Genomic DNA, 24,359 nt, shown 5'->3' with positions numbered 1-24,359 from the left:
ATTGCTTGTTTTGATGCGATACCATAGTTCAAGTTGTTCGATTCATGCCGTGTCCACGCAAGTCGTGTTTATTTCATGCCACAGTTTCGTGTTTGTTCCAAGCCATAGTTTATGCTGTTTGTTACATGTCACCGTTTTGTGTTTGTTCCACGCCATAGTTTATGCTGTTTGATTCATACCACAGTTTTGTGTTTATTCCACGACATAGTTTTTGCTGTTTGTTTCATGCCACAGTTTCGTGTTTGTTCCACAACATAGTTTATGCTGTTTGTATCATGCCACAGTTTCGTGTTTTTTCCACGCCGTAGTTTATGTTTGTTTACCTCATATCCTGCCAAGATTTGTAGTTAAATTAATAAAGTTGTTACTAACTGCTACCCTTGTCCAGAAAAGTCTGTTTGCATCCCGGGAGAACAAACTTTGCAGCAAGCTGCGAACCCCCCCCCCCCCCAACATGACACAGGGTTTAAAATGTGGAATAAACAGGAGTGATCTATAGTCCGGAATTTATGGTAATATTTTTTTAATGACGTTTGTTTTTTTCCACATAGAATATATGTGTATACAGACACCGCTGCTGCTCACTGCTCCCCTCAACTCCCAGGGGGTGATCAAGGGTGATGGGTTAAATACAGAGAATAATGTTGCCACATCTTATGTGTGTGTGACAATCATTGGTACTTTAACTTTAACATCTTATATGATAAAAACTTCTTGAAGTATGCATGTTTAGCAACATGAGCTCATAAGTGCAGCCTCCCTTCCAAGAAAAAAAAAGTGGTTTTATTGTAAATGCACTGCGCTGCTTCCAAAATGGCCATAAAAAGTGGTGCTTGTTTTAAAACATTACAAAACGCCACGGGTATAACCATGACAACATGAATATGCGGTAAATGAGTGTCTCCATGGCGATTACCATGAATTGATTTACGTGGACCCCGACTTAAACATTTAGTGGTCAATTGTACGGAATATGTACTGAACTGCGCAATCTACTAATAAAAGTTTCAATTAATCAATCAATGCCCCGTATAGCACACGCAAAATCCTCATTTAAATAAGGCGATCTGCACCACTTTTCAATGGTACACGCAGTTTTAGTAGATCACACCGAACACGCCCACTGATAGTACATGCTATGTTATTAGCGCGAGGTATTTAGATCTTAGTAAATCAGGCCCTAATGGTAAAAAATACACGTTTTGTGTAGGTGCACGTTCAGTGATTATAAAAATAATAATATTATAATATTGTGTTGTTACCGTTCTGGAGGTGAGCGGTGCAGAGGGGCTGGTGAGCGAGACCATCTCCTGGATGGCCAAGCGCAGTTTGAGTCGATGCAGCGGGTTGCTGATTCCGATCTCCCGCTGGATCTCCGTGTCCGACAGCGCCGACATGATGGCGCCGCTCTTCACATTGGCCCGGCAGGCGGCCACGTACCACGCCGGCATGCCCACCCACAGCTGGCCCAGGGAGAGAGCGAGGTCAGCCGCGGTCTCAAGAGAATATCGGGTGCAATAACTGAGGTGTGAGAGCGCAACCTCGAGCCAGGAGACAACAGTCGGGCCGTCCCAATGGGCAAATGGTACGCCCCTTTTCCTGGCGTCTTCTAGAAGCTCGTGCCTGAAGAGTGGAATTTAGGACACATTTAGGAAAACATCCTAAAAGAAACAAGATAAGAGTAAAGGTTTTACTTTTTCTTCATCCTGCGATCCCGCTCTGCTTGGGTACCCAGTTTTCCCAGCGTCATAGTGTCGCCAATGTTCATATCAAAATCTGAAATAAACACTTTTGGTAAACACAAATTGTTACTTTAAAGCAGAGATGATGGCCTAAACTAACATTTTTGCAGGAAATTCCTAAAAACGCAGAGTGCTCCTATTGTAAAGAACTGTGTTTGTTAACCATAGGGCCGGGCCGCCAAACATCCACCCATCCATCCATTTTTTCTACCGCTTATTCCCTTTGGGGTCGCGGGGGGCGCTGGTGCCTATCTCAGCTACAATCGGGCAGAAGGCGGCGTACACCCTGGACAAGTCGCCACCTCATCGCAGGGCCAACACAGATAGACAGACAACATTCACACTCACATTTACACACTCGGGCCAATTTAGTGTTGCCAATCAACCTATACACAGGTGCATGTCTTTGGAAGTGGGAGGAAGCCGGAGTACCCGGAGAGAACCCACGCATTCACATGGACAACATGCAAACTCCACACAGAAAGATCCCGAGCCCGGGATTGAACCCAGGACTACTCAGGATCTTCGTATTGTGAGGCAGACGCACTAACCCCTCTTCCACCGTGAAGCCCTAAACTCACTCCTTTCCTGCAAATTAAATGTCACAGATGCTGCCCATACTGTCAGGTTCAAACACTGATGACATCTATTAAAACAGACAAGAAGCAAGGAATCATGCAGAGACATAGTTCAATTTAGCTCATGAGGAGGCACGTGCTTTGGGCTGTATCCTAGTTACAGATCCAAACTACGTTCTAGAAGTGGGAGGAAGCCGGAGTACCCGGAGGTAACCCACGCATTCACGGGGAGGACATGCAAACGCCACACAGAAAAATCCCGAGCCCGGGATTGAACCCTGACCACTCAGGACCTTAATATTGTGAGGCAGAGGCATTAGCCCCTCTCTCACCGAACACTGGGCCGTAATCAGTTGTAATACACTTTTCCACCACTTGTGGCAGTAATGACAATATCAAACAAACAGAGGAGGTCTGAAGCTAAAGTCATAGAGAAGTTTTAACGGAGAATTGCATTTTTTTAATAATCATTCACAATAATTATGAAAGACATAAGACACCTAATGAATATCCTACTAAAAAACTATTGCCAGGAAATGGATATTACAGGACAGCCCAACTTTGAAGCTATGGATGGAAGTATCAATGGACATTTATAAAATGGAGAAGATAACATATTTTATTATTTGTAAATCAGAGAAATTTGCTTCATACCCCATAGGCCTGATTTTATTTTCTCAAATTAGTGATTGTACTGTGCAAAAAAGATTACTCCCTATATGTTTATGGGGCAGCACGCTGGAGGAGGGGTTAGTACGAAGGTTCTGGGTTCAATCCTGGGCTCGGGATCTTTCTGTGTGGAGTTTGCATGTTCTCCCCGTGACTGCGTGGGTTCCCTCCGGGTACTCCGGCTTCCTCCCACTTCCAAAGACATGCACCTGGGGATAGGTTGATTGGCAACACTAAATTGGCTCTAGTGTGTGAATGTGAGTGTGAATGTTGTCTGTCCATCTGTGTTGGCCCTGTGATGAGGTCCAGGGTGTAATGCCTTCCGCCCTATTGTAGCTGAGGTAGGCTCCAGCACCCCCTGCCACGCCAAAAGGGAGAAGTGGTAGAAAATGGATGGATGGATGTTTATAGTTTTTTTTGTATGTATTTATTTACTATCTGTTCATATTTGTTATATATTTTTATTATTATTACTTTAATTTATAAAAATAAATAAATACATAAAATAAATAAATAAATATTATTATTACTATAATTCTTTGCGATGAGGTGGCGACTTGTCCAGGGTGTACAGTGCCTTCTGCCCGATTGTAGCTGATATAGGCACCAGCGCCCCCCGCGACCCCAAAAAAGAATAAGCGGTAGAAAATGGATGGATGAATATTACTATAATTTATTTATTTATTTGTTATTTTTATTATTATTATTATTATTATTTAGTTTTTTTGGTTTAGTTTTTTGCTGTTTTTGTCTTTTTCTTTTTATGGGGGGGGGGGGGTGGCATCGTTGGGATATAAACAAAAAAATAGTATTTTGACATTTAGGGCAGACGATAGAAGAATGATGTATGGAAATATGATGTAATGGATAGGAATGTCTGATGCTGGATATCAATAAAAACTAAATAAATAAAATGTCCATCCATCCATCCATTTTCTACCACTTGTCCTTTTCGGGGTAGCGGGTGGTGCTGGGGCCTATCTCAGCTGCATTCGGGCGGAAGTTGGGATACATCCTGGATAAGTCACTATGACATCACAGGGCCAACACAGACAGAAAGACAACATTCACACATCCATCTATTTTCTACCACTTGTCCCTTCCGGGGTCGCGGAGGGTTCTGGAGCCTATCTCAGCTGCATTCAGGCGGAAGGCAGGGTACACCCTGGACAAGTCGCCACCCGATTGCAGGGCCAACACAGATAGAAAGACAACATTCACACATCCATCCATCCATCCTATCTCAGCTGCATTCGGGCAGAATGCGGGTTAAAACCCTGGACAAGTCGCCACCTCATCACATGGCCAACACAGATAGACAGATAACATTAACACTCACATTAACACACCAGGGCCAATTTAGTGTTGCCAATCAACCAGGTGCATGTCTTTGGAGGTGGAAGGAAGCCGGAGTACCCGGAGGGAACCCACGCAGTCGCGGGGAGAACATGCAAACTCCACACAGGAAGATCCCGAGCCCAGGATCGAACCCAGGACCTCCGTATAGTGAGGCACACGCACTAACTCCTGTATCACCGTGCTGCCCACATGACACATGTATTTATAAACGAACAAAAAAAAGCTTTCTAACTTGTAAAAAGACTAAAATAAAAGCCAATAAAAAACATCCCAAAAGCGCCATCAAGAACAATTTACATATTGTGATTTGAATACTAACAAGTATTCGTGGTATTGTTATTATAAGCGCTAACGCAGACAGACTATTTATAGCAGCGCTGTGATCAAGAGTCGTGTGGCAATGTTGACATGATCGATTAATTTGCTGCTTCTTCGCTTCCTAATAGTCGATACCTCCTTTTGAGCTTCTACTGTGCTCTTTTTCTACAGTAACTTGTAAAGTGTCAGTGGGAATGTTCCAGAACAAAGTCTTCATCGACTTTGCTACTGCTGCAGAAATGTCTCAGCAAGATGAAAAGCTAAAAAAAAAAATCTTTATAATTACAATTCAATAGTTTTACCTGTTAACGCTGTGAGGGGCTGTCCATCCCTGCAAATAGTCTGCTCCAATCGACCCTTTTCCTTCTTCCCAAACAAGCGGCCGATAGACGACTTGATGCCTTTCTTCTGTTTGCTGCCACCAGATCAAAGGAGACATCATTATTATAAAGCAGGGGTTTCAAACTCAATTTATCTGGGGGCCACTGGATGCAGAAACTGAGTGAGGCTGGGCCGCGAGAAAAGATTTCTTTAAAAAATCTAACATGCACTTTTTAATGACTTCACCTTCTTTGAATGGCTTTCCCGCCCTAGCAACATACTTGCCAACTCTCGCGGGGCAATCATTCTCCCGGTTTTCACCCGGACAATAACAATAAGGGCGTGCTGAGATGGCACTACCTTTAGCGTCCTCTACAACCAGCCGTCTCGTCCGCTTCTCCAGTGTGCCGGCCCGGTCACATTTTATATGTGGCTTCTGCAAGCCTACAGAAGTGACTGCAAGACATACTTGATCAACAGCCATACAGGTAACACTGAGGGTGGCCGTATAAACAACTTTATCACTGTTAAAAATATGCGTCACACTGCGAACCCACACCAAACAAGCTTGACAAACAATGCTGCATGGGATTCTGGGTACTTGTTCTGTTGTGTTTATTTTGTGTTACGGTGCGGATGTTCTCCCAAAATGTGTTTGTCATTCTTGTTTGGTGTGGGTTCACAGTGTGGCGCATATTTGTAACAGTGTCGAAGTTGTTTATATGGCCACCCTCACTATGACCTGTGTGGCTGTTGATCAACTATGTCTTGCAGTCACTTATTGTGTCTACTGAAGCCAATTACAACATGTGGCTTGGCTGGCACGCAATTTGTAGAGGTTGTAGAGGACTTCAAAGGCAGTGCCTCCACAGTGCCCCCTTATTAATGTTGAATAGGTAAAGTTCCTCCACGGTGCCCCCTTAATAATGTTGTATAGGCAAATGATTACCCCTGAAGGGGCACTGAAAATTGGGAGTCTCCTGGGAAAATCGAAGGTATACAAATATAACGTTGTAAAGTGCCATTCATTTAAACCTCGCGGGTCGCACAAACATTAAATTTTCATATTAAGGTGCGGGCCGCAAAATAACGTCTTGCGGGCCGAGTGTTTGAGACCCCTGTTATAAAGTATATGACAACAGTACAGTACACCCGTCCACATGGAAACAATCGTGGTTGTGTTGATTATTATGAGAGTTTTAGAGTACAAAGAGTTACATAACTTCAGTCAAACTCGTTTTCACTGAGGGCCACGTCGCAGTTATGGCTGCCCTCTGAGGGCCGATTGTAATAGCGACTTATACATGTATCCGTCCATACATTTGATTATTTTTTTATATAGAACTTATTCAAGATTTTACATTTTTATAACAACACAAATACAGCAATATACATTGAAATGTTGGCAAAGTAAAGGCCAATAAACTGCCACGCAAGACAAGGGGAAAGAAACAAAAAAAAAAACATTTCAATAAGACAAGGGATGTCCGATAATATCGGACTGCCAATGGTTTACAATGTAATATCGGAAATTATCGGTATCGGTTTCAAAACGTAAATTTTACGACTTTTTAAAACGCCGCTGTACGGAGTGGTACACGTACATAGGGAGAAATACAGAGCGCCAATAAACCTTAATCGCACTGCCTTTGCGTGTCAGCCCAGTCACATATTGTAATATCTACGGCTTTTCACACACGCAAGTGAATGCAATGTATACTTGGTCAACAGCCAGACAGGTCACACTGAGGGTGGCCGTATAAACAACTTTAACACTGTTACAAATATGCACCAGACTGTGAACCCACACCAAACAAGAATGACAAACACATTTTTGGAGAACATCCGCAGTGTAACACAACGTAAACACAACAAAACAAATGCCCAGAACCCCTTGCAGCACTAACTCTTCCGGGACGCTACAATATACACCCACATAAATAAGAGCGCCCACAAAACGGCGCATCCTAAAGCGACTGTCAGAAAGCGACTTGAAGATGATCTGTAAAACATCTATGCAACATTTTGACCAAACAACCACCATTACATGTTATATAGACCACAAGGAAGTGTTTGCAATTTACAAACCCTGTTTCCATGAGTTGGGAAATTGTGTTGGAAGTAAATATAAACGGAATACAATGATTTGCAAATAATTTTCAACCCATATTCAATTGAATGCACTACAAAGATGAGATATTTGATGTTCAACTCACAAGCTTTATTTTTATTTTTTTCAAATAATAATTAACTTTGAATTTCATGGCTGCAACACGTGCCAAAGTAGTTGGGAAAGGGCATGTTCACCACTGTGTTACACCACATTTTCTTTTAACAACACTGAATAAACGTTTGGAAACTGAGGAAACTATTTGTTGGAGCTTTGCAAGTGGAATTATTTACCATTCTTGCTTGATGTACAGCTTAAGTTGTTCAACTTGTTGTCGTATTTCACTCTTCATAATGTGCCACACATTTTCGATGGGAGACAGGTCTGGACTGCAGGCGGGCCAGGAAAGTACCCGCACTCTTTTTTTACAAAGCCACGCTGTTGTAACACATGCTGAATGTGGTTTGGCATTGTCTTGCTGAAATAAGCCGGCGGCGTTTCTGGATGTTGTTGATAAATGGCTTTCGCTTTGCATAGTAAAGCTTTAACTTGCACTTACAGATGTAGCGAGAGACTGTATTTAGTGACAGTGGTTTTCTGGAGTGTTCCTGAGCCCATGTGGTGATATCCTTTAGAGATTGATGTCGGTTTTTGATACAGTGCCGTCTGAGGGATCGAAGGTCACGGTCATTCAATGTTGGTTTTCGGCCATGCCGTTTACGTGGAGTGATTTCTCCAGATTCTCCGAACCTTTTGATGATATTATGGACCGTAGATGTTGAAATCCCTAAATTTCTTGCTATCGCACTTTGAGAAACTTTGTTCTTAAACTGTTTGACTATAAGCTCACACAGTTGTGGACAAAGGGGTGTACCTCGCCCCATCCTTTCTTGTGAAAGACTGAGCATTTTTTGGGAAGCTGTTTTTATACCTAATCATGGCACCCACCTGTTCCCAATTAGCCTGCACACCTGTGAGATGTTCCAAATAAGTGTTTGATGAGCATTCCTCAACTTTATCAGTATTTTTTGCCACCTTTCCCAACTTCTTTGTCAAGTGTTGCTGGCATCAAATTCATCAAATATGTTGTCTTTGTAGCATATTCAACTGAATATGGGTTGAAAATACTTTGCAAATCATTGTATTCCGTTTATATTTACATCTAACACAATTTCCCAACTCGTACGGAAACGGGATTTTTATTTATAGTTTATCCTATGTTTTATACAGTTTTTTTGATGGCGTTAGTTTTAGTTTTTCTCCAGTGTTTTTCCTCAAATCCATGTTTTGTCTTGTTATTGTTTATGGCGCTGCGAGTGTGCGTACCCTCGTCCGTCCTCTAGGCTGCCTGTAAACTGTGCAAAGTTGGTCTCCAGTCGCAAACTGCGCGGCGAGGAAGGAGGCGATGTCTCACACTTGATGGTCGCTTTGTCCACCTCCACGGGTGACTGCAAGAGACACAAAGGTCAGCGCGAGAGAGCGACGGGAATATACGACCTGCGCGCGTCGACTCACCGCAACTTTTCTGCGGTGTTTCCTCAAATCGCTTGGCTGTCGGACACAAATCACATGGTTGAAAAACATGCTCCAAAACACGGATCGACTGCTGAGGGAGTCTGACCAGAGTCATGATGCCAAGATGGTGGCTTGGGTTGCGCCCGTGGTGTTTCGGAGTGGAGTGGCCGCTAGTGGGCGGCGAGGAGGAGGACGCCAAAGACTGGGCAGTGGCCGATGTGGGCAGCGCCCGGGGTCGGAGGGTCACGTTGAGCCCATCCATGCTGCCGCTGTTCACGCGGGACTCGATCTCGTCCGAGCGCAGATCGGCTGACTCTCTCTCCACCTGGATCATCCTGCGGCGTGGAAAACGCTCAATGTTGAACTGGAAACACTCACAATCTCACCAAGAACATTCTGGACTATAAGTTGCTACATTTTGCCTAAACCTTGAGCTATGCGGCTTATAAAACGGTGCGGCTGATTTATGGATTTGTCTTTGCTGACAGCCACAAAAATGTTTAGAAAAAAAATCAAACATGCAAATACAATTAGGTATTTTAATGTTTGTGCTATGGCACCATCTATTGGACAAAATTGCTCACTGCAGGTGCTGCAATGTTCTTCCATTTACCGGAAGTGCTTTTTTCCCCCAATCAGAGTGCAGTCTTCTACCCACCCATAGGGTTTCTACTCGTACAGATTTTTTTTTCACCTTTCCAAGCAACGTTTGTACAATATAACAAAAACTTACTTAACCGTTGATTTCGATTTACAAATAAGAATTGCGATTCATTCGATAATATTTTTTTTGACACTCCGTGTATATATGTATATATTTATAATACACACACACATATATATATATACATATATATATATGTATATATATATATATATAAATGATAAATGGGTTGTACTTGTATAGCGCTTTTCTACCTTCAAGGTACTCAAAGCGCTTTGACACTACTTCCACATTTACCCATTCACACACACTGATGGAGGGAGCTGCCATGCAAGGCGCCAACCAGCACCCATCAGGGGCAAGGGTGAAGTGTCTTGCTCAGGACACAACGGACGTGACGAGGTTTGTACTAGGTGGGAATTGAACCAGGGAACCTCGGGTTGCACACGGCCACTCTACAACTGCGCCATGCCGTCCCATATATATATATATATATATATATATATATATATATATATATACATATACATATATATACACATATACATAAATATACATATATATGTATATACACATATTTATATATACAAATATATATATACACAAATATATATATATAAATACACACATACTGTATATGTATATATATATATATATATACACATATATATACATACACATACATATACTTATATATACACACATACTGTATACATATATATATATACACATATATATACATACACATACATATACTTATATATACACACATACTGTATACATATATATATATATACACATATATATCGATATATGTATATATACATATATAAATGTGTATATATACATAGATACATACACATATATATATACTTTTATACATATACATATATTTATAGCTATATATTATATATAATTAAATATATACATTCATAGATTTACGTACGATCAAAACAAATGGTATGATTAATTTTGATTAATTTGTGAGAACGCGATAATTGACTAATAAAGATTAGTAATAAAGATTGATTTTTAAGGATCTTTCTGTGTGGAGTTTGCATGTTCTCCCCGTGAATGCGTGGGTTCCCTCCGGGTACTCCGGCTTCCTCCCACTTCCAAAGACATGCACCTGGGGATAGGTTGATTGGCAACACTAAATTGGCCCTAGTGTGTGAATGTGAGTGTGAACGTTGTCTGTCTATCTGTGTGGGCCCTGCGATGAGGTGGCGACTTGTCCAGGGTGTACCCTGCCTTCCGCCCGATTGTAGCTGAGATAGGCGCCAGCGCCCCCCGCGACCCCGAAAGGGAATAAGCGGTAGAAAATGGATGGATGGATGATTAATAAAGATAAAGTGATTAATACAAAATTATTACAATATGCAGCTGAGATAGGCTCCAGCACCCCTCGCGACCCCGAAAGGGAAAAAGCGGTAGAAATTGGATGGCTGAATGGATAGAATCAAAATTAATCACACCATTTGTTATGATCACATGTAAAGTTTTTTGTGTGTGTGTGTATATATATATATATATGTGTGTATATATATATATATGTGTATATATATATATATATATATATATATATATATATATATATATATATATATATATATATATATATATATATATATATGTGTGTATATATATATATATATATATATATATATATATATATATATAAATATATATATATATACATATATATATTTATACATATATTTATAAATACATATATTTATAAATACATATATTTATAAATATATATATATATATACATATATATACACATGTATATACATATATATATACACACACACACACACATTTACGTGCAGTCATAACAAATGGTGTGATTAATTTTGATTAATTTATGTTAACAAGATAATTTTTGTATTAATCACGTGTTAACGCTTTAACGTTGACAGCCCTAATATATATTTATATATACATATAAATGGATTTTTTTAATCGATTAAGAATCGTTACAAATAAGTATCACGATTCATTCGAAAATCGATCAGTCACATGATGGTGGGAGATTGCTATAACATCGTTTTAAAACGAGTCGGTCAAAGTAAAAATTGACACTAAAATCCAGTAATAAAAATGTAAATAAAATGTGAAAAAAACATTTTTATAAAAAAAAAAATGGAAATAAATTAATTTGACATTACATGATATGAGATGTAAATTGTTTTCACGGGGTTGACAAACCAATACAAAATGTCACCTTATCTCTTCATTGATGGCATCCAGCTGCTCCTGGAGCATCAGAGCGAGAGTCTGAGCGTCCGATTGGCCGCTGGGGGAGAGCATGGTGGAGCTCACGTCGTCGTCCAGGTCTGACTCCGCCTCCAGGTCGCTGCCCAGGAGGTGGCCGACGCTCCCCCGCAGCGACGGGTAATCCTGCTCCAATATGGCGCAGACCTAGAGACCGACGACACGCGTGAGCTGGCTCAGGATAAACAGGCGGCGTGGGGAATGGCGCCTACTGGAGTTTGGCTGTATGAGAAGTTGCGAATGAAGGACTCACATGATTAGACAGCATTTCCATGTCAGCGTGCAAGAGAGAGAGAGAGACAGATAAAGAGAGGTTAGTTCAGAATGAAGCATGTGATCTTCAAGTTAGCTCCTGCCCTTCTCCACGGGCTGACTCAGCACGATGTTTGTACCTTGTTGGGGTCATCTCGCAGCGCTGAGACCCGGCCCTTCTGTGCCCGCCGGATCACCGTAGTGCTGTAGTGGCCATCTTGGCCCTCCACCACAGAGAAGCGAAGGTCGCTGGCACTGCCCAGATGGGACCTGAGGTCAAACAAACCAAGCAGTGACATACTTTTTTCAGCGTTAGAGAAGTTGCAAGAGTTCCAAATGTCGTCAAAATGTTGTACACTTGCGTTAAATCAGGGGTTCTTAACCTTTTTGACCTCGGGGCCCAACTTTTCCACTCAAATTTAACACTTATTTAATCATCCTACTCATGATTCTATAATAATTATATCCAACCTACTTACACTTTACAACCTTGTCAAATGAATGAAAGCATGTGTTAATCACAATGATTATTATCAAGGCTTAGGTCAGGCTGATTACTAACATTTGCTAAATAATAATAATAATAATAATAATGGATTAAATTTATATAGCACTTTCAGACAAGTGAGAACTCGTCATTCATTCACAAGTGGTGGTGGTAAGCTACAAACCCCGTTTCCATATGAGTTGGATGTAAATATAAACGGAATACAATGATTTGCAAATCCTTTTCAACCGATATTCAATTGAAGGCACTACAAAGACAAATGATGACAGAGGTCTGTAATTTCAACTGTGAGAGACAGAATGTGAAAAAAAATCCCTATTCTTCTTCCTCCAAACACGACGAGTTGAGTTTATACCAAATAGTTCTATTTTGGTTTCATCCGACCACATGACATTCTCCCAATCCTCTGCTGTATCATCCATGTATCCATTTTGGTATAAAATTTAACTCGTCGTGTTTGGAGGAAGAAGAATACTGAGTTGCATCCCGAGAACACCATACCTACTGTGAAGCATGGGGGTGGAAACATCATGCTTTGGGGCTGTTTTTCTGCTAAGGGGACAGGACGATTTATCCGTGTTAAGGAAAGAATGAATGGGGCCATGTATCGTGAGATTTTGAGCCAAACCTCCTTCCATCAGTGAGAGCTTTGAATTGTTAACCAAATACTTATTTTTCACCATAATTTACGAATAAATTATTTAAAATTCCTACAATGTGAATTCCTGGATTTTTTTTCACATTCTGTCTGTCACAGTTGAAGTGTACCTATGATGAAAATTACAGACCTCTGTCATCATTTTAAGTGGGAGAATTTGCACAATCGGTGACTGACTAAATACTTTTTTGCCCCACTGTATAATAAGGCCATTTATAAGCACTTAATGATGACTAATTAAGAACCAATACATTACTAATGTAAATAAATAAATGGGTTGTACTTGTATAGCGCTTTTCTACCTACATGTTAATAAGCAATTAATTAATGGTGACTATGTGCTCCATACAAAAGTGTTACCAAAATATTATATGGCTCTCATGGAAATACATTTTAAAATATTTGGCTTTCATGGCTCTCTCAGCCAAAAAGGTTCCCGACCCCTGCACTACACCATGCCGCCCAAAACGAGGGACTCATTATGCAGTGCTAAAATAAATAAGGGCTTATAAAATAACAATACAAATTATTGATGTTCCCTAAATAAACCGTCAAAATAATTTAAGTATAAATGAAATTACAGTTTAACCACTCATCATAATAATCCCTTCAATCCCCCCCCCCCCCCCCCCCAACCCAAAAACGATTAACTCACTGGAATATAAAGACAATATGACATACATCCATATGGTAAAGTGCAATATTTTTATCTGTACAGTAATCTATTTATATCTGCACCTTTCACTCTTTTATCCTGCACTACAATGAGGTAATTTAACACAATTTCGTTTTTTATTTGTACTGTAAAGTTTAAATTTGAATGACAATAAAAGGAAGTCTGGTCTAAGTCTAAATTTTGTCATAATTTTTGCACTTAAACTTCCCTATGACTACAGATCTCAGACTGCTTCTGTTTGTTTGATATTGTCATTACTGCCACAAGAGGTGAAAAAGTCTAATACAACTATGTAACACTGTGGCCCATACGGACCATACTGTATCTGATTTATTGATTGATTAATTGAAACTTTTATTAGTAAATTTTACAGTAAAGTACATATTCCGTACAATTGACAACTAAATGGTAACACCCGAATAAGTTTTTCAACTATGGATGGATGGATGGAACTTGTTTAAGTTGGGGTCCACGTAAGAGAGAGAGACACATATTAATTTTAGCTGCCCTCCCAGGGGGCGCTCACAGCCCTACTATGGGCTACACTGCAGCGTGTTGAATCAACGGGAATGTGTATTTAAAGTCTGTGAAAAAATTGGAAAAATAATATTTTTTTCAAACTGTAAAGAGGCCACAGTGTTACTCAGTTGTAATACACTTTTCCACCACTTGTGGCAGTAATGAAAATAGCAAACAAAAGAAGTGTGCAGCTAAATTCAGAAGTATTTTAAGCGTAAAAACTAAAACTAAAATGGTGATGCTGTATTTTCATTTGCACAAGAAGCATCTATATTATTATTTCTTATTTTAGTTAGAATTAGTTTATTTTAGCCCTGGGTAATTAACTGTATGTTATTTTTTTCCCCCTCAGTATTAATTCCTTCATATGCAGTATATTTATTTATTTTTTATGGTTTTGTATTCAGCCAGACCTAAGCCTTGACAGTAATCTTTGTGATTAGCACATGCTTTCATATCTTTTGACAAAGTGTATCCTGTTAAACACCTAGTAGTTTAGATATAATTATTGAATCAACCGTAAGATTACTAATTCAGTGTTTATATTTGAGTGGGCCCTGTAGTGGAAACATCGGGCTAAGAACCCCTGATGTAAACCACAAAGAAGTGTGTAAAATGAAGATTAATATAATCATAGGTCCTCTTTAACATTCTACAAAATCCTATACCCTTTATTAAATATCAAATAGAGGAACTAATGAGGTACTAATTGATAGAGGTACTAATGTTTATCATAAGGATTGTATTTGCAGCATAGACTGCATTGCATCGTCTTTTTGGACGAGGTATTGAACACATTAGAACAGCTCTTAGAACATGATGCATACTGCAACCAATACTAAACATATATCTACTTTGGTATAGAACTTAATACCATTGAATTACAATGTAAATGTTTATGTACCGAGGGTGACTTCCATCTGCAAACACTCCACTGCGACGTTTCAAATGGTCAATCTCATTCCTCAGTTTCTCGATCTCACCAATTAAACGTTCCTGCAGGGGAGGAAAAAAAGATACACAAAATGATGTATGTTTTTGTTTTAGCAATCAAAGGGCAACAGACTTTTCATAACTAAGTGCAGACCTCCACCAAAGCCAAGCTGTTGATTAAAGTGCAAAAAAATGATGTGGAGCATTGATCGTTGAGCAGACACTTTTTTCTGATTGATGTCCGTGGTGGGAGGGGTTCTTTTGGTAAACGAACTGATAAAATACATTCCTTTGATTTTCATCTTCCTTGACCCTATCACCACCCCGGTACCAAATCTTGTGAAAAATGGTTTTGTATATTTTTTTTGTGATCATACTAAATGTATCAGTCCTATACATATTATGTCAGAATGTTTATTGTAAAAAGTTGATTAAAGAATCACAGTAAAGACTTTGGCACAGTATAGTAGAGCTTTAAAACAACTCTACAAAACGTATATATATATAACAGGATTATATACATATACAGTATATAATCATATTGTCACATATGTATATACAGTGGGGCAAAAAAAGTATTTAGTCAGCCACCGATTGTGCAAGTTCTCCCACTTAAAATGATGACAGAGGTCTGTAATTTTCATCATAGGTACACTTCAACTGTGAAAGACAGAATGTGAAAAAAAAATCCAGGAATTCACATTGTGGGAATTTTAAAGAATTTATTTGTAAATTATGGTGGAAAATAAGTATTTGGTCAACCATTCAAAGCTCTCACTGATGGAAGGAGGTTTTGGCTCAAAATCTCATGATACATGGCCCCATTCATTCTTTCCATAACACGGATCAATCGTCCTGTCCCCTTAGCAGAAAAACAGCCCCACAGCATGATGTTTACACCCCCATGCTTCACAGTAGGTGTGGTGTTCTTGGGATGCAACTCAGTATTCTTTTTCCTCCAAACACGACGAGTTGAGTTTATACCAAAATGGATACATGGATGATACAGCAGAAGATTGAGAGAATGTCATGTGATCAGATAAAACAAAAAACAACTTTTTGGTAAAAACTCAACTCGTCGTGTTTGGAGGAAGAAGAATACTGAGTTGCATCCCAAGAACACCACACCTACTGTTTAGCATGGGAGTGGAAACATCTTGCTTTGGGGCTGTTTTTCTGCTAAGGGGACAGGACGATTGACCCGTGTTAAGGAAAGAATGAATGGGGCCATGTATCGTGAGATTTTGAGCCAAAACCTCCTTCCATCAGTGAGAGCTTTGAATGGTTGACCAAATACTTATTTTCCACCATAATTTACAAATAAATTCTTTAAAATTCCTACAATGTGAATTCCTGGATTTTTTTTTCACATTCTGTCTCTCACAGTTGAAGTGTACTTATGATGAAAATTACAGACCTCTGTCATCATTTTAAGTGGGAGAACTTGCACAATCGGGGGCTGACTAAATACTTTTTTGCCCCACTGTATATATAATCATATCGTCACATTATATATATATATATATATATATATATATATATATATATATATATATATATATATATATATATATACATATATATATATATATATATAAATATATACATGTATATATATATATATATATGTATATATATATATATATATATACATATATATATGTATATATATATATACATATACATATATATATGTGTATATATATATATATATATATATATATATATATATCCATCCATCCATCCATCATCTTCCGCTTATCCGAGGTCGGGTCGCGGGGGCAGCAGCCTAAGCAGGGAAGCCCAGACTTCCCTATCTCCAGCCACTTCGTCTAGCTCTTCCCGGGGGATCCCGAGGCGTTCCCAGGCCAGCCGGGAGACATAGTCTTTCCAACGGTTCCTGGGTCTTCCCCGTGGCCTCCTACCAGCTGGACGTGCCCTAAACACATCCCTAGGGAGGCGTTCGGGTGGCATCCTGACCAGATGCCCGAACCACCTCATCTGGCTCCTCTCGATGTGGAGGAGCAGCGGCTTTACGTTGAGCTCCTCCCGGATGGCAGAGCTTCTCACCCTATCTCTAAGGGAGAGCCCCGCCACCCGGCGGAGGAAACTCATTTCGGCCGCTTGTACCCGTGATCTTATCCTTTCGGTCATGACCCAAAGCTCATGACCATAGGTGAGGATGGGAACGTAGATCGACCGGTAAATTGAGAGCTTTGCCTTCCGGCTCAGCTCCTTCTTCACCACAACGGATCGATACAACGTCCGCATTACTGAAGACGCCGCACCGATCCGCCTGTCGATCTCACGATCCACTCTTCCCCCACTCGTGAACAAGACTCCTAGGTACTTGAACTCCTCCACTTGGGGCAGGGTCTCCTCCCCAACCCGGAGATGGCACTCCACCCTTTTCCGGGCGAGAACCATGGACTCGGACTTGGAGGTGCTGATTCTCATTCCAGTCGCTTCACACTCGGCTGCGAACCGATCCAGTGAGAGCTGAAGATCCCGGCCAGATGAAGCCATCAGGACTACATCATCTGCAAAAAGCAGAGACCTAATCCCGTGGCCACCAAACCGGAACCCCTCAACGCCTTGACTGCGCCTAGAAATTCTGTCCATAAAAGTTATGAACAGAATCGGTGACAAAGGACAGCCTTGGCGGAGTCCAACCTTCACTGGAAACGTGTCCGACTTACTGCCAGCAATGCGGACCAAGCTCTGACACTGATCATACAGGGAGCGGACTGCCACAATAAGACATTCCGATACCCCATACTCTCTGAGCACTCCCCACAGGACTTCCCGAGGGACACGGTCGAATGCCTTCTCCAAGTCCACAAAGCACATGTAGACTGGTTGGGCAAACTCCCATGCACCCTCAAGAACCCTGCCGAGAGTATAGAGCTGGTCCACAGTTCCACGACCAGGACGAAAACCACACTGTTCCTCCTGAATCCGAGGTTCGACTATCCGGCGAAGCCTCCTCTCCAGTACACCTGAATAAACCTTACCGGGAAGGCTGAGGAGTGTGATCCCACGATAGTTGGAACACACCCTCCGGTCCCCCTTCTTAAAGAGAGGGACCACCACCCCGGTCTGCCAATCCAGAGGTACCGCCCCCGATGTCCACGCGATGCTGCAGAGTCTTGTCAACCAAGACAGCCCCACAGCATCCAGAGCCTTAAGGAACTCCGGGCGGATCTCATCCACCCCCGGGGCCTTGCCGCCGAGGAGCTTTTTAACTACCTCAGCGACCTCAGCCCCAGAAATAGGAGAGTCCACTACAGATTCCCCAGGCACCGCTTCCTCAAAGAAAGACGTGTTGGTGGGATTGAGGAGTTCTTCGAAGTATTCCCTCCACCGATCCACAACATCCGCAGTCGAAGTCAGCAGAACACCATCCGCACCATACACGGTGTTGATAGTGCACTGCTTCCCCTTCCTGAGGCGCCGTATGGTGGTCCAGAATCGCTTCGAAGCCGTCCGGAAGTCGTTTTCCATGGCTTCCCCGAACTCTTCCCATGTCCGAGTTTTTGCCTCCGCGACCGCTAAAGCTGCACACCGCTTGGCCCGTCGGTACCCGTCCACTGCCTCCGGAGTCCTATGAGCCAAAAGAACCCGATAGGACTCCTTCTTCAGCTTGACGGCATCCCTCACTGCTGGTGTCCACCAACGGGTTCTGGGATTACCGCCACGACAGGCACCAACAACCTTGCGGCCACAGCTCCAATCAGCCGCCTCGACAATAGAGGTTCGGAACATGGTCCACTCGGACTCAATGTCCCGCACCTCCCTCGTGACATGTTCAAAGTTCTCCCGGAGGTGTGAATTGAAACTCTCTCTGACAGGAGACTCTGCCAGACGTTCCCAGCAGACCCTCACAATGCGCTTGGGCCTGCCAGGTCTGTCCGGCATCCTCCCCCACCATCGCAGCCAACTCACCACCAGGTGGTGATCGGTAGAAAGCTCCGCCCCTCTCTTCACCCGAGTGTCCAAAACATAAGGCCGCAAATCCGATGACACAACTACAAAGTCGATCATGGAGCTGCGGCCTAGGGTGTCCTGGTGCCAAGTGCACATATGGACACCCTTATGTTTGAACATGGTGTTTGTTATCGACAAACTGTGACGAGCACAAAAGTCCAATAACAAAACACCACTCGGGTTTAGATCCGGGCGACCATTCTTCCCAATCACGCCTCTCCAGGTTTCACTGTCGTTGCCAACATGAGCGTTGAAGTCTCCCAGTAGGACAAGGGAATCACCCGGAGGAGCACTTTCCAGTACTCCCTCGAGTGTACCCAAAAAGGGTGGGTATTCTGAACTGCTGTTTGGTGCGTAAGCACAAACAACAGTCAGGATCCGTCCCCCCACCCGAAGGCGAAGGGAAGCTACCCTCTCGTCCACTGGGTTGAACTCAAACGTACAGGCTTTGAGCCGGGGGGCAACCAGAATTGCCACCCCAGCCCGTCGCCTCTCACTGCCGGCAACGCCAGAGTGGAAGAGGGTCCAGTCCCTCTCGAGAGAACTGGTTCCAGAGCCCTTGCTGTGCGTCGAGGTGAGTCCGACTATATCCAGCCGGAACTTCTCTACCTCGCGCACTAGCTCAGGCTCCTTCCCCCCCAGTGAGGTGACGTTCCACGTCCCAAGAGCTAGCTTCTGTAGCCGAGGATCGGACCGCCAAGTGCCCTGCCTTCGGCTGCCGCCCAGCTCACAATGCACCCGACCTCTATGGCCCCTCCTATGAGTGGTGAGCCCATTGGAGGGATGACCCACGTTGCCTCTTCGGGCTGTGCCCGGCCGGGCCCCATGGGAACAGGCCCGACCACCAGGCGCTCGCCATCGTGCCCCAACTCCGGGCCTGGCTCCAGAGCGGGGCCCCGGTGACCCACGTCCGGGCGAGGGAAATCTGGGTTCATTTCGTTGTAATTCCATTGAAGTCTTTGAGCTGCTCTTTGTCTGATCACTCACCTAGGACCTGTTTGTCTTGGGAGACCCTACCAGGGGGCATGAAAACCCCCAGACAACATAGCTCCTAGGATCATTGGGACACGCAAACTCCTCTACCACGGTAAGGTAGCAGCTCAGAGAGGAGATATATATATATATATATATATATATATATATATATATATATATATAAAATCATAATCATATTGTCATACGTATATAAGGATACACTTTCAGGTCAGAGGTGACGATGACACGCGCATTTGTTTGCGCATGCGTATTTGGTCGCATTGCACCGGCGGACGGAGGGGGGAAGAGGTCTTAAACGGTGGAATTGTTGACACGGATAAGGTTAGATGGGATTTACCCCAGAGAACCTTATCCGGCTTAGCTTAGAAGGGGCCCTTGTGCGACATGTTTTCTCGAGGTAGAGCTGGAATTCTTATAGGCTGAAATGTGAACATTTCTACTGACACACATGATGATAAAAATTTTCTTTTTTACTAGGCCATCCATCCATCGATCTTCTTCCGCTTATCCGAGGTCGGGTCACGGGGGCAGCAGCCTAAGCAGGGAAGCCCAGGGTTCCCTCTCCCCAGCCACTTTGTCCAGCTCCTCCCGGGGGATCCCGAGGCGTTCCCAGGCCAGCCGGGAGACATAGTCTTCCCAACGTGTCCCGGGTCTTCCCTGTGGCTTCCTACCGGTCGGACGTGCCGTAAACACCTCCCTAGGGAGGCGTTCGGGTGGCATCCTGACCAGATGCCCGAACCACCTCATCTGGCTCTTCTCAATGTGGAGGAGCAGCGGCTTTAGTTTGAGCTCCTCCCTGATGACAGAGCCTCTCACCCTATCTCTAAGGGAGAGCCCCGCCACCCGGCGGAGGAAACTCATTTCGGCTGTTTGTGCCTGTGATCTCGTCCTTTCGGTCTTTACCCAAAGCTCATGGCCATCGATGAGATGAGGATGGGAACGTAGATCGACCGGTAAATTGAGAGCTATGCCTTCCGGCTCAGCTCCTTCTTCACCACAACGGATCGACACAGCGTCCGCATTACTGAAGACGCCGCACCGATCTGCCTGTCGATCTCACCATCCACTCTTCCCCCACTCGTGAACAAGACTCCGAGGTACTTGAACTCCTACACTTGGGGCAAGATCTCCCCCCCAACTCGGAGATGGCACTCCACCCTTTGCCGGGCGGGAACCATGGACTCGGACTTGAAGGTGCTGATTCCCATCCCAGTCGCTTCACACTCGTCTGCGAACAGATCCAGTGAGAGCTTAAGATCTTGGCTAGATGAAGCAATCAGGACCACATCATCTGCAAAAAGCAGAGACCTAATCCTGCAGCCACCAAACCAGATCCCCTCAACGCCTTCAATGCGCCTGGAAATTCTGTCCTTAAAAGTTATGGACAGAATCGGCGACAAAGGACAGCCTTGGCGGAGTCCAACCCTCACTGGAAACGGGTCCGACATACTGCCGGCAGTGCGGACCAAACTCTGAATTTTTGATTGAAACTTATTAGTATATTGTAACATACAGTACATATTCCGTACAATTGACCACTAAATGGTAACACCCGATTAAGTTTTTCAACTTGTTTAAGTCGGTGTCCACGTAAAATAATTCATGACGTTAATCACTAAATATAATTTTTGCTGCCTTATCTAATGTTACTTTTTATAGTCAAATATTTAATTTTGTTCTATTTTCGCAGCTATATTGGCCGGGGAGTTCTAGTTTCCATGCTCTTGTGACTGACGGCCATACGCAGTGTGCCTCTCGTACACTAGGGGGCGATGAAGGTCATTTCAGCCTGTTTAGCTAAGCTAGACGTAAATACGGTAGAAGAAGAGAATGCTACTTGCTAATAAGCTAGCGCAAGTAACTTTAAAGCTACGGATTTAACAGATAAGTGCAACTTTCCACTACTTTTAGATTCTGTTGGCAATGTTTTATGTGTTTATATGACACTCGTGGTTATTAGGCTCACCAGAGACATACACAAATATCGCTTTTTAGTCAATTGTTTTAGGAGGTGTCTGCTTACCAGTTGTCTCAAATATGCTGGCGTCATGTCACGTGATTAAAATGTCTTCATTTGGGAACATCCTGACACTTATTAAAATTTCTATTTTATCATATACTTTAAAAAATACTGACCTAGTTCAGCTTCCTCGAGCTGTACTTTGTGCTTGTTTGATTGGTGAAACGGTTTCAACCGTCACGACTGCTTACGTCGGATTGGTCAAACAGAGTCATGTGACAGTGCCTGCCGGAAGAAGGCTCGCTTTTGATTGATTGATTGAAACTTCCATTAGTAGATTGTACAGTACAGTACATATTCCGTACAACTGAACACTAAATGGTAACACCCGAATACATTTTTCAACTTGTTTATGTCAGGGTCCACGTTAATCAATTCATGGTACAAATATATACCATCAGCATAATACAGTCATCACACAGGTTAATCATCAGAGTATATACACTGAATTGTTTACATTATTTACAATGCAGGGATTGGGATGTGGAGGGATGGGAATTTTCCGCGGATCCGCGGAATTCCGCAGATTTTGGCGCCGCCAGGGTCATTTATATAATATAATGCCAATGTGTGAAGGCTCCAGATTGTTTAGCTCTATCAGCTGACGACATCAACCAATGACATTGCCCGTTATAGGCGTCTACGCGTGTCGTTTGCCGACAATATCTAGTCCCTGATCCTCAATTATTGTGAGCTTTTCTGAACTCGTATTCTACATTTTAAGGCATTTATCGGCCGATAATATCGGCAGCCTGATATTATCTGTCATCTGTAGTCGGGTGTGGTTTGTTTTGTTGCCTTTTCTGTTGCCAATTGCAATAATATGAATATGTTAATCTTATTGAAATCCACTCTAGGCCTTAATTTTCGCAAAATCCAAGGAATGACCTTTAAAGCTTTTTTAATGACCTGCAAAAAAAACCTGTAAATACAATCCTGTGAAAGAATACATCTTGTCATGTGATGACAGTTGACTGACCCTGGTGTGGTGGAACTCTTCCAGCTGCTTCTGGCAGTTTTCAAGATCTTGAATGAGAGAGTTCTGCACACAAACACGTGGAAATTATGTCAAAACAAATCTGCGGCGCAAACATGTATTGTAATATTGAATTAGTATGCGGGGCCGCAACGAGGGCCTTGCCTTGTCCTCCAGCGCTGCCATGCGTTCTTTCAGGTGGAGTTGCAGCCTCTCATTGGACTCGGTGAGGAGGCGGTCCACCGTGTCCGACAAGCGCTTGTTGTGTTCCTCGTTCATCTTCTCCCGCTGTCGCGCCTGGAGAACGCAGACAAGATCGGGAGTCACAAAGTATTTTTAATGTTTATACTGCCTGATTGAGCCATTTCTGCGCGGACTGGCGTTTTCCATTGAAGGCCGCGAGTGTATATTACCGTAAATGAAATAAAAAAAGCACTGCTGTTTTTACGATAAAAAAAAGGCAGCTCAGTTGCCATAATTTTACTGAAAAATATGTTTTTTTTACTGTAAATAGAAAAATTTAAATGCAATTTTACAATAACATTTTGGCACCTGAGCTGCCAGTTTTTTATTATTTATTACCGCAAATCACAACAGTAGATTTTTCAGTGTATTACTGTAAATGCCAAAACGGCACTACAGTTTATTACAGTAAACAAAGTACTTGTGGAGGGAAAGTGCGATGAGCGCGCCTGCAGGAGCAAAGGTCACCGCCTCTGTCAATGCTGTCGAGGGCAGAGCACCATCAGCCAGGGGCGGGCGGGGAATGTGCGGGACAGCGAAACACAGCTGGCAGGTGATTCGATTTCACAGGTGGTACGTGTTAATCTAATCGTCTGTTGTCTTTAGCAGTGAGCGGCCAGCGGAAGAGGAAGTGTTGGGAGGGACTGGAGAGAAAAGCTTCTGGAAAGATTGTGCTTGAATACACATGGACAATAACACTCTGTTAAAACGGCACGTCTGGCTCCTGTGACGTGATATTTGTGGAACGGGTAGGGATCGACTTCCACAGTACTGTTTTTTCCATTTATAATATAAAACCTATAAAACCCCAGTACATTTCACAATTCTACCATTAAATCTTTTGCTACTTCCACATTGCACGATTTTATAGATGCTTTAAAATAATTGTTATTAGTATTTATTTATATTTAAAAACATTTTTGGAACATTTGATGATGTATTTTTGCATCATTACACAATATTTAAGTTAACATACAAACCCCGTTTCCATATGAGTTGGGAAATTGTGTTAGATGTAAATATAAACGGAATACA

The 24,359-nt window shown here is 42.5% G+C and overlaps 1 protein-coding gene across 12 annotated transcripts in view; it reads right to left on the bottom strand.

Annotated features, from left to right (window-relative positions):
* ppfia4 (PTPRF interacting protein alpha 4) overlaps positions 1-24,359 on the bottom strand; it is a 270,506-nt gene that overhangs the window by 36,565 nt on the left and 209,582 nt on the right. For 6 of the 12 annotated variants that reach the window (XR_009810026.1, XM_061922616.1, XM_061922620.1 and 3 more), the window contains 12 exons: positions 23,247-23,378; positions 23,085-23,147; positions 15,074-15,165; positions 11,949-12,078; positions 11,507-11,703; positions 8,719-8,947; positions 8,613-8,648; positions 8,424-8,545; positions 4,969-5,081; positions 1,695-1,788; positions 1,542-1,623; positions 1,263-1,463 (listed from right to left, as the gene is read on the bottom strand). Coding sequence is in view for 11 of the 12 variants with exons in the window: in XM_061922616.1 (XP_061778600.1) it covers positions 1,263-1,463; positions 1,542-1,623; positions 1,695-1,788; positions 4,969-5,081; positions 8,424-8,545; positions 8,613-8,648; positions 8,719-8,947; positions 11,507-11,703; positions 11,949-12,078; positions 15,074-15,165; positions 23,085-23,147; positions 23,247-23,378 (1,491 nt within the window). In the remaining variant the exon portion in view is untranslated. The remainder of the gene's footprint in view (positions 1-1,262; positions 1,464-1,541; positions 1,624-1,694; positions 1,789-4,968; positions 5,082-8,423; positions 8,546-8,612; positions 8,649-8,718; positions 8,948-11,506; positions 11,704-11,948; positions 12,079-15,073; positions 15,166-23,084; positions 23,148-23,246; positions 23,379-24,359) is intronic. The other 6 variants (XM_061922619.1, XM_061922621.1, XM_061922624.1 and 3 more) reach the window with 3 other exon arrangements.

This window comes from Nerophis ophidion, linkage group LG16, assembly GCF_033978795.1.
Source record: "Nerophis ophidion isolate RoL-2023_Sa linkage group LG16, RoL_Noph_v1.0, whole genome shotgun sequence".
NCBI lineage: Eukaryota > Metazoa > Chordata > Actinopteri > Syngnathiformes > Syngnathidae > Nerophis > Nerophis ophidion.
The sequence above is the reverse complement of the archived record's forward strand: the minus strand, read 5'-3'. Positions and strand labels throughout refer to the sequence as shown.